The 10,176-nt window shown below is 50.6% G+C and overlaps 1 protein-coding gene across 1 annotated transcript; it reads left to right on the top strand.

The window, feature by feature from the left end:
* Window positions 1-2,095: 2,095 nt before the first annotated feature.
* On the top strand, window positions 2,096-9,721 carry LOC136284719 (phospholemman-like). The gene is made up of 6 exons (XM_066175089.1): window positions 2,096-2,200; window positions 2,298-2,333; window positions 6,050-6,124; window positions 7,649-7,685; window positions 8,632-8,681; window positions 9,439-9,721. The coding sequence occupies exons 1-6, from the start codon at window positions 2,176-2,178 to the stop codon at window positions 9,459-9,461; spliced, it is 246 nt and encodes an 81-aa protein (XP_066031186.1). The 5' UTR covers window positions 2,096-2,175; the 3' UTR covers window positions 9,462-9,721.
* Window positions 9,722-10,176: the final 455 nt, after the last annotated feature.

Raw genomic sequence — 10,176 nt, 5'->3', positions numbered from 1 at the left:
CAGTAACTCCAGTGCCCCACCCCCCCGGCTCCCAGTTGCTCCCAGTAACTCCCAGTATAAACCAGTCCCTCCCAGTAGCTCCCAGTTTGTCCCAGTCCGTCCCAGTGTGTCCCAGTTTGTCCCAGTCCTTCCCAGTTTGTCCCAGTTTGTCCCAGTCCCTCCCAGTTTGTCCCAGTCCATCCCAGTGTGTCCCAGTTTGTCCCAGTCCGTCCCAGTTCCCCGGGGCTGGGGTGGGGGAGGGGCCAAGGTCGCGTTTCCCCGGCAACGGCCCCTCCCCCCCATTGCCCAATTCCCCCCAGTTTAACCCAGTTTGTCCCAGTTTAAACTCAACTTAAACCCAGTTTGTTCCAGTTTAAACCAGTTTAAATCCAGTTTGTCCCAGTTTAAACCCAGTTTGTCCCAGTTTGTCCCAGTTTAAACCCAGTTTGTCCCAGTTTAACCCAGTTTGTCCCAGTTTGTCCCAGTTTGTCCCAGTTTAACCCAGTTTGTCCCAGTTTGTCCCAGTTTGTCCCAGTTTAACCCAGTTTGTCCCAGTCTAACCCAGTTTGTCCCAGTTTAGCCCAGTTTGTCCCAGTTTGTCCCAGTTTGTCCCAGTCTAACCCAGTTTCTCCCAGTTTCTCCCAGTTTGTCCCAGTTTGTCCCAGTCTAACCCAGTTTCTCCCAGTTTGTCCCAGTTTGTCCCAGTCTAACCCAGTTTCTCCCAGTTTGTCCCAGTTTGTCCCAGTCTGACCCAGTTTGTCCCAGTTTGTCCCAGTCTAACCCAGTTTGTCCCAGTCTAACCCAGTTTGTCCCAGTTTGTCCCAGTTTGTCCCAGTTTAACCCAGTTTCTCCCCGTTTGTCCCAGTTTGTCCCAGTTTGTCCCAGTCTAACCCAGTTTCTCCCAGTTTGTCCCAGTTTAACCCAGTCTAACCCAGTTTCTCCCAGTTTAACCCCAGTTTGTCCCAGTTTGTCCCAGTTTGTCCAGTTTAACCCAGTTTCTCCCAGTTTGTCCCAGTTTGTCCCAGTCTAACCAGTTTCTCCCAGTTTGTCCCAGTTTAACCCAGTCTAACCCAGTCTAACCCAGTCTAACCCAGTTTCTCCCAGTTTAACCCCAGTTTGTCCCAGTCTGACCCAGTTTGTCCCAGTTTGTCCCAGTCTAACCCAGTTTACCTCAGTCCTGCCCAGTCTGGGCCGGGATTTTTCCCAATTTTTCTAAAACTTTCCCCAATTTTTTTTCCCCATTTCCTTTTTTTTTTTTTTTCCCTGGAATTTTTTTTTTCTCAATTTTCCCCAAATTTTCCCCAAATTTTCCCCAAATTCCCCAGTTTCCTCCCGATTTTTCTCGATATTCCCAAAAACTTTCCCCAAATTTTCCCAAAACCGGCCCAAAAAAAAAGAGGGGAAAAAAACCCCCCAAAAAACAGGGAAAAATGGGGAGAAATCGGAAAAAAATGGGAAAATTTTGGGGGAATTGTGGGGTTTTGGGGGAAAATCGGGAGAAAAAGGGGAAAATGAGGTGGAAAAGGAGGAAATCGGGAAAAAAAAATGGGGAAAAAAAATTGGGGAAGTTTGGCAGAAAATGGAAAAATTTTGGGGGGAAAAAACTTGGGGAAATTGGGAAAAAAAAGTGGGAAAAATGGAGGAAATGTGGGAAAATGAGGAAATATTGGGAAGAGCAGAAAATTGGGGGGAAAACTGGAAAGATCGGGGAAAAATTGGGAAAAAAAATTGGGGAAATGGGGAAAATTGGGGAGAAATTGGGAAAAATTGGGGAAAAATTGGGAAAAAATTGGGGAAAGTGGAGGGGACTGGGGAAAATGTGGGAAAATCCGGGAAATATGGAAAAAATTGGGAAAGCTGGGAAAAAAAACATGTAGAAAAAAAATTTGGAGGAAATTGGGAAAAATTTGAAAAAAATTTCCGAAAAAATGGGGAAAAATGGGGGAAAAATGGGAAAAAAATGGGGGAAAATGGGAAAAAAATTGGGGAAAAAAATTGGGGGGAAATGGGAAAAAAAATTGGGAAAAAAGGGAAAAAATGGGGGGAAAAGGGGAAATTCGGGGGAATTTTGGGGGAAAATTGGGAATTTTGGGGAAAATTCGGGGAAAATTCGGGAAAATTCGGGGAAATTTGGGGAAATTCGGGAAAATTTGGGGGAATTTGGGGCTGAGCTCTCCGTGCCCAGGTGCGGCGGCGATGGCGCCGATCACGGCCAGGACAGGTGAGCCCCTCCCCCGGCCCCGCCCGGTGACGTCATCGCGCCGACGGGCGACGTCATCGGCGCGGCGATGACGTCACCGATGCCGCCCCTCCCCCAGAGCCGGCGCCGAGCGAGTGGGACAGGTTTAACTATGGTGAGTGGGGGAGGGGCTCGGGTGTGCCCAGGTGTGCCCAGGTGTGTCCCAGGTGTGTCCAGGTGTGTCCAGGTGTGTCCAGGTGTGTCCCAGGTGTATTTTTTGGGGTCCCAGGTGTGTTTTTGGGGGTCCCAGGTGTGTTTTTGGGGGTCCCAGGTGTATTTTTGGGGGTCCCAGGTGTGTTTTTGGGATCCCAGGTGTGTTTTGGGGTCCCAGGTGTGTTTTTGGGGTCCCAGGTGTGTTTTTGGGGTCCCAGGTGTGTTTTTTGGGGTCCCAGGTGTGTTTTTGGGGTCCCAGGTGTGTTTTTGGGGGTCCCAGGTGTGTTTTTGGGGTCCCAGGTGTATTTTTTGGGGTCCCAGGTGTGTTTTTGGGGGTCCCAGGTGTATTTTTGGGGGTCCCAGGTGTGTTTTTGGGGGTCCCAGGTGTGTTTTTGGGGGTCCCAGGTGTATTTTTGGGGGTCCCAGGTGTGTTTTTGGGATCCCAGGTGTGTTTTTGGGGTCCCAGGTGTGTTTTTGGGGTCCCAGGTGTGTTTTTTGGGGTCCCAGGTGTGTTTTTGGGGTCCCAGGTGTGTTTTTGGGGGTCCCAGGTGTGTTTTTGGGGTCCCAGGTGTATTTTTTGGGGTCCCAGGTGTGTTTTGGGGGTCCCAGGTGTATTTTTTGGGGGTCCCAGGTGTGTTTTTGGGGTCCCAGGTGTGTTTTTGTGTTCCCAGGTGTATTTTTGGGGTCCCAGGTGTGTTTTGGGGGTCCCAGGTGTATTTTTGGGGGTCCCAGGTGTGTTTTTGGGGTCCCAGGTGTGTTTTGGGGGTCCCAGGTGTATTTTTGGGGTCCCAGGTGTGTTTTTGGGGTCCCAGGTGTGTTTTGGGGGGTCCCAGGTGTGTTTTGGGGGTCCCAGGTGTATTTTTGGGGGTCCCAGGTGTGTTTTGGGGGGTCCCAGGTGTATTTTTGGGGGTCCCAGGTGTGTTTTTGGGGTCCCAGGTGTGTTTTTGGGGGTCCCAGGTGTGTTTTTGGGGTCCCAGGTGTGTTTTTTTGGGGTCCCAGGTGTGTTTTTGGGGGTCCCAGGTGTATTTTTGGGGTCCCAGGTGTGTTTTGGTGGTCCCAGGTGTGTTTTTGGGGGTCCCAGGTGTGTTTTTGGGGTCCCAGGTGTGTTTTTTTGGGGTCCCAGGTGTGTTTTGGGGGGTCCCAGGTGTCTTTTAGGGGTCCCAGGTGTGTTTTTGGGGGGTCCCAGGTGTGTTTTGGGGGGTCCCAGGTGTCTTTTAGGGGTCCCAGGTGTGTTTTTGGGGGTCCCAGGTGTGTTTTGGGGGGTCCCAGGTGTCTTTTAGGGGTCCCAGGTGTGTTTTTGGGGGTCCCAGGTGTGTTTTGGGGGTCCCAGGTGTGTCCAGGTGTGTCCCAGGTGTGTTTTTGGGGGTCCCAGGTGTGTTTTGTGGTCCCAAATGTGTTTTTGGTGTCCCAGGTGTGTTTTTGGGGGTCCCAGGTGTGTTTTTGGGGTCCCAGGTGTGTTTTTGGGGGTCCCAGGTGTATTTTTGGGGTCCCAGGTGTGTTTTTGGGGGTCCCAGGTGTGTTTTGGGGGTCCCAGGTGTGTCCAGGTGTGTCCCAGGTGTGTTTTTGGGGGTCCCAGGTGTGTTTTGGGGTCCCAGGTGTGTTTTTGGGATCCCAGGTGTGTTTTTGGGGTCCCAGGTGTGTTTTTGGGGGTCCCAGGTGTGTTTTTGGGGTCCCAGGTGTGTTTTTTGGGGTCCCAGGTGTATTTTTGGGGATCCCAGGTGTGTTTTTGGGGTCCCAGGTGTGTTTTTGGGGGTCCCAGGTGTGTTTTGGGGGTCCCAGGTGTGTTTTTTGGGGGTCCCAGGTGTATTTTTGGGGGTCCCAGGTGTGTTTTTGGGGTCCAAGGTGTGTGTTTTGGGGGTCCCAGGTGTGTTTTTGGGGGGTCCCAGGTGTGTTTTTGTGGTCCCAGGTGTGTTTTTGGGGGGTCCCAGGTGTGTTTTTGTGGTCCCAGGTGTGTTTTTTGGGGTCCCAGGTGTGTTTTGGGGTCCCAGGTGTATTTTTGGGGGTCCCAGGTGTATTTTTGGGGGGTCCCAGGTGTGTTTTTGGGGGTCCCAGGTGTGTTTTTGTGGTCCCAGGTGTGTTTTGGGGGGTCCCAGGTGTGTTTTTGGGGGTCCCAGGTGTATTTTTTGGGGTCCCAGGTGTGTTTTTTGGGGTCCCAGGTGTGTTTTGGGGGGTCCCAGGTGTGTTTTGGGGGTCCCAGGTGTGTTTTTGGGGGTCCCAGGTGTGTTTTTGGGGTCCCAGGTGTATTTTTTGGGGTCCCAGGTGTGTTTTTTGGGGTCCCAGGTGTGTTTTGGGGTCCCAGGTGTATTTTTGGGGGTCCCAGGTGTATTTTTGGGGGGTCCCAGGTGTGTTTTTGGGGGTCCCAGGTGTGTTTTTGGGGGTCCCAGGTGTATTTTTGGGGGTCCCAGGTGTGTTTTTTGGGGTCCCAGGTGTGTTTTGGGGGGTCCCAGGTGTGTTTTGGGGGTCCCAGGTGTGTTTTGGGGGTCCCAGGTGTATTTTTGGGGGTCCCAGGTGTGTTTTTGGGGTCCCAGGTGTGTTTTGGGGGTCCCAGGTGTGTTTTTGGGGGTCCCAGGTGTGTTTTTGGGGGTCCCAGGTGTGTTTTTTGGGGTCCCAGGTGTATTTTGGGGGTCCCAGGTGTGTTTTTGGGGGTCCCAGGTGTGTTTTTGGGGTCCCAGGTGTGTTTTTGTGTTCCCAGGTGTATTTTTGGGGTCCCAGGTGTGTTTTGGGGGTCCCAGGTGTATTTTTGGGGGTCCCAGGTGTGTTTTTGGGGTCCCAGGTGTGTTTTGGGGGTCCCAGGTGTATTTTTGGGGTCCCAGGTGTGTTTTTGGGGTCCCAGGTGTATTTTGGGGGGTCCCAGGTGTATTTTTGGGGGTCCCAGGTGTGTTTTGGGGGGTCCCAGGTGTATTTTGGGGGGTCCCAGGTGTGTTTTGGGGGTCCCAGGTGTATTTTGGGGGGTCCCAGGTGTATTTTTGGGGGTCCCAGGTGTGTTTTGGGGGGTCCCAGGTGTATTTTTGGGGGTCCCAGGTGTGTTTTTGGGGTCCCAGGTGTGTTTTTGTGTTCCCAGGTGTGTTTTTGGGGTCCCAGGTGTGTTTTTGGGGGTCCCAGGTGTGTTTTGGGGTCCCAGGTGTGTTTTTGGGGGTCCCAGGTGTGTTTTTGGGGGTCCCAGGTGTATTTTTGGGGTCCCAGGTGTATTTTTGGGGGTCCCAGGTGTGTTTTGGGGGTCCCAGGTGTGTTTTTGGGGGTCCCAGGTGTGTTTTTGGGGTCCCAGGTGTATTTTTGGGGGTCCCAGGTGTGTTTTTGGGGTCCCAGGTGTATTTTTGGGGGTCCCAGGTGTGTTTTTGGGGGTCCCAGGTGTGTTTTTGGTGTCCCAGGTGTGTTTTTGGGGTCCCAGGTGTGTTTTTGGTGTCCCAGGTGTGTTTTTGGGGTCCCAGGTGTGTTTTTGGTGTCCCAGGTGTGTTTTTGGTGTCCCAGGTGTGTTTTTGGGGTCCCAGGTGTGTTTTTGGGGTCCCAGGTGTGTTTTTTGGGGTCCCAGCTGTGTTTTTGGGGGTCCCAGGTGTGTTTTTTGGGGTCCCAGCTGTGTTTTTGGGGTCCCAGGTGTGTTTTTTGGGGTCCCAGGTGTATTTTGGGGTATTTTGGGGCTGTTTTGGGTGGGTTTGTGTCGCTGACACGCGTCTGTCCCAGATTACGACTCCCTGCGCCTCGGGGGCCTCATCGTGGCCGGGATCTTCTTCCTGCTCGGCGTCCTCCTCATCCTCAGTGAGACACCCCAAAATATCCCCAAATCACCCCAAAATCATCCCAAAATACCCCAAAATATCCCCAAAATCATCCCAAAATTACCCCGAAATCATCCCCAAAAATCATCCCAAAATATCCCAAAATCATCCCAAAATATCCCCAAAATATCCCCGAAATCACCCCAAAATCATCCCCAAAAATCATCCCCAAATCACCCCAAAATCATCCCAAAATATCCCCAAAATATCCCCGAAATCACCCCAAATTATCCCAAAATCACCCTAAAATATCCCCAAAATATCCCAACTGTCACCGTCCTCCTCATCCTCAGTGAGACACCCCAAAACATCCCAAAATCTCCCCAAAATATCCCCGAAATCATCCCAAAATCACTCCGAAATCATCCCCAAAAATCATCCCCAAATTATCCCAAAATCATCCCAAAATATCCCCGAAATCATCCCCAAAAATCATCCCCAAATCACCCCAAAAATCATCCCCAAATCACCCTAAAATCATCCCAAAATATCCCCAAAATATCCCCAAAATCACCCCAAATTATCCCAAAAATCACCCCAAAATATCCCAAAATATCCCCAAAAATCATCCCAAAATCATCCCAAAATCACCCCGAAATATCCCCAAATTATCCCCAAAATATCCCCAAAAATCATCCCAAAATATCCCAAAATATCCCCGAAATCACCCCAAATTATCCCAAAATATCCCAAATATCCCAAAATTATCCCAAATTTCCCCAAAATTTCCCCAAATTTCCCCAAATTATCCCCAAATCTTCCCGAAAATCCCACCCGGGAGCCCCAGATTCCCACCAGGGACCCCCCAGTTCCCTCCCAGTATAAACCAGTACAAACCAGTATCCCCTGTTACCATCCCAGTCCCCTCCCAGTATGTCCCAGTCCATACCAGTCCCTCCCAGTATGTCCCAGTATATCCCAGTCTGTCCCAGTCCCCTCCCAGTATGTCCCAGTTCACCCCCAGTCCCTCCCAGTATAAACCAGTATCCCCAGTTACCATCCTAGTTTCCCCCCAGTCCCCTCCCAGTCCATCCCAGTATATCCCAGTATATCCCAGTCCCCTCCCAGTATATCCCAGTATGTCCCAGTCCCCTCCCAGTCCCCTCCCAGTATATCCCCGTATATCCCAGTCCCCTCCCAGTCCGTCCCAGTATATCCCAGTCCCCTCCCAGTCCCCTCCCAGTATATCCCAGTCCCCTCCCAGTATATCCCAGTCCCCTCCCAGTCCCTCCCAGTATATCCCAGTCCCCTCCCAGTCCCTCCCAGTATATCCCAGTATATTCCAGTCCCCTCCCAGTATATCCCAGTCCCCTCCCAGTCCCTCCCAGTATATCCCAGTCCCCTCCCAGTCCCTCCCAGTATATCCCAGTCCCCTCCCAGTCCCTCCCAGTATATCCCAGTCCCCTCCCAGTCCATCCCAGTATATCCCAGTCCCCTCCCAGTCCATCCCAGTATATCCCAGTCCCCTCCCAGTTCCGGTCTCTGACTCCCCTCCCCCCCCCAGGCCGCCATTGCCGCTGCAAGTTCGACCAACAGCCCAAGTAACTGGTTTATACTGGTTTATACTGGGAGGGACTGGGAGGGGACTGGGGGGGGACTGGTTCATACCGGGAGGGACTGGGACAAACTGGGATGTACTGGGATATACTGGGAGGGGACTGGGATGGTAATTGGGGATACTGGTTTATACTGGGAGGGACTGGGAGGGGACTGGGATGGTAATTGAGGATACTGGTTTGTACTGGTTTATACTGGGAGGGACTGGGATGAACTGGTTTGTACTGGGAGGGAACTGGGATGAACCGGGAGAGGGGTTGAGGGGCACTGGGGAGGCGTTACTGGTTTAACTGGTGTCTAACTGGTTTTTACTGGTCCCTGACCAGTTTTTTACCGGTCCCTGACTGGTTTTTACTGGTGTCTAACTGGTTTTTACTGGTCCCTGACTGGTTTTTACTGGTCTCTGACTGGTTTTTACTGGTCCCTGACTGGTTTTTACTGGTCCCTGACTGGTTTTTACTGGTCTCTAACTGGTTTTTACTGGTGTCTGACTGGTTTTTACTGGTGTCTAACTGGTTTTTACTGGTCCCTGACCGGTTTTTACTGGTCCCTGACTGGTTTTTACTGGTCTCTAACTGGTTTTTACTGGTCTCTCACTGGTTTTTACTGGTGTCTGACTGGTTTTTACTGGTGTCTAACTGGTTTTTACTGGTCCCTGACCGGTTTTTACTGGTCCCTGACTGGTTTTTTACTGGTCTCTCACTGGTTTTTATTGGTCTCTCACTGGTTTTTACTGGTCCCTGACTGGTTTTTTACTGGTCTCTCACTGGTTTTTATTGGTCTCTCACTGGTTTTTACTGGTCCCTGACCGGTTTTTACTGGTCCCTGACTGGTTTTTACTGGTCCTGACTGGTTTTTACTGGTCTCTAACTGGTTTTTACTGGTCCTGACTGGTTTTTACTGGTCTCTCACTGGTTTTTCCCGCCGCAGGACGGGGGAGCCGGACGAGGCCGAGGGGGCGCTGCGGCAATCCATGCGGCGTGAGTGCCCCAAAATTCCCAAAATTCCCCCCAAAATTCCCAAAATTCCCCCCAAAATTCCCAAAATTCCCCCCAAAATTCCCCAAAATTCCCCAAATCTCCCCAAATTCCCGTCAAATTCTCCCGAATCCCCTCAAAACCCCCCAAATTTCCTCAAAATCCCCTAAAACCCCCGAATTCTTCCCAAATTCCTCAGAATTTCCCCCCCAAATTCCCCCAAATCCCCCAAAATTTCCCAAATTTCCCCCAAAATTCTCAAAAATTCCCTCCAAACGCCCCCCGAATCCTCAAAATCCCCCTAAATTCCCCCAAATCCCTCAAAATTCCCCCCAAACCCCCCCCGTTATCCAAATTCCCTACAATTCCAAAAATAAATTCCCAAAATTTCCCGAATTACCCCCAAATTCCCCGTGATCCCCCAAAATACCCCCTGAAAACCCCCAAATCCCCCCAAAATTCCTGAATTTCCCCCAAATTTCCCCAAATTTTCCCCCAAATCCCTTGAAATTCCCCAAATTCTTCCCAAATTCCCGATTTTCCCCCCAAAATTCCCCCAAATTTTCCTCCAAATCCTTCCACGATCCCCCCAAATTCCCTAAAATTCCAAAAAAGCCCCAAATCCCCAAATTTTCCCAAATCACCCCCAAAATTCTCCCCGAATTTCCCCCAAAATTCCCCCAAATCCCCGAATTTCCCCCAAATTTCCCCAAAATCCCGGTTTTTTCCCCCATTTGTGACCCCTCTGTCCCCCCCCCAGGTCTCTCCACCCGCATGAGATGAAGTTTTGGGGTCCCGGCCGGACGGAGCCTCCCCCATCCCAAAAATTCCCAAAATTCCCCAAAATTCCCCCAAAATTCCCCAAAATCTCCCCAAAATTCCTCAAAAATCCCCCCCAAAACCCCAAAATTCCCCCAAATTCCCCCAAATACCCCAAATTCCACAAAATTCCCCCAAATCCCCCCAAAATTCTCCCCAAATTCCCCCAAATTCCCAAAATTCCCCCAAAATTCTCCAAATTCTCCCAGAATCCCCAAAATTTTTCCCTCAAAATAAAAAAAAAAAATCCCAAAAGGTTCCCCCCAAAATTCCCCAAAAAATTCCCCAAAATTCCAAAATTTCCCCCCAAAATTCCCAAAATTCCCCCCAAAATTCCCCAAAAAATTCCCCAAAATTCCAAAATTTCCCCCCAAAATTCCACCCAAATTCCCCCAAATCTCCCCAAATTCCAAAATTTCCCCCAAAATTCCCCGAATCCCCCTTAAATTCCCCCAAAATTCCCCAAAATTCCGAAATTCCTCCCAAAATTCCCAAAATTCCCCCAAAATTCCCCCAAATTCCAAAATTTCCCCCCAAAATTCCCCCAAATCCCCAAATTTTCCCAAAATTCCCCCCAAAATTCCCCAAAATATCCCCAAAATTCCCAAAATTCCCCCCAAAATTCCCCAAAATTCCCAAAATTCCCCAAAATCTCCCCAAAAATTCCCAGAATTCCCCA

This window comes from Chamaea fasciata, unplaced genomic scaffold (assembly GCF_029207755.1).
Source record: "Chamaea fasciata isolate MVZ Bird 193981 ecotype frontalis unplaced genomic scaffold, bChaFas1.0.hap1 SCAF_1303, whole genome shotgun sequence".
Lineage (NCBI taxonomy): Eukaryota > Metazoa > Chordata > Aves > Passeriformes > Sylviidae > Chamaea > Chamaea fasciata.
This window is presented reverse-complemented; position numbering and strand designations above follow the sequence as displayed.

Bases quoted from the DNA above. Each gene is read 5' to 3' on its own strand.
- LOC136284719 (XM_066175089.1), top strand. From the start codon at position 2,176: ATGGCGCCGATCACGGCCAGGACAG. The intron at 2,201-2,297 runs GTGAGCCCCTCC...CCCCTCCCCCAG, and splicing joins GCCGATCACGGCCAGGACAG to AGCCGGCGCCGAGCGAGTGG. The intron at 6,125-7,648 runs GTGAGACACCCC...TCCCCCCCCCAG, and splicing joins CGGCGTCCTCCTCATCCTCA to GCCGCCATTGCCGCTGCAAG.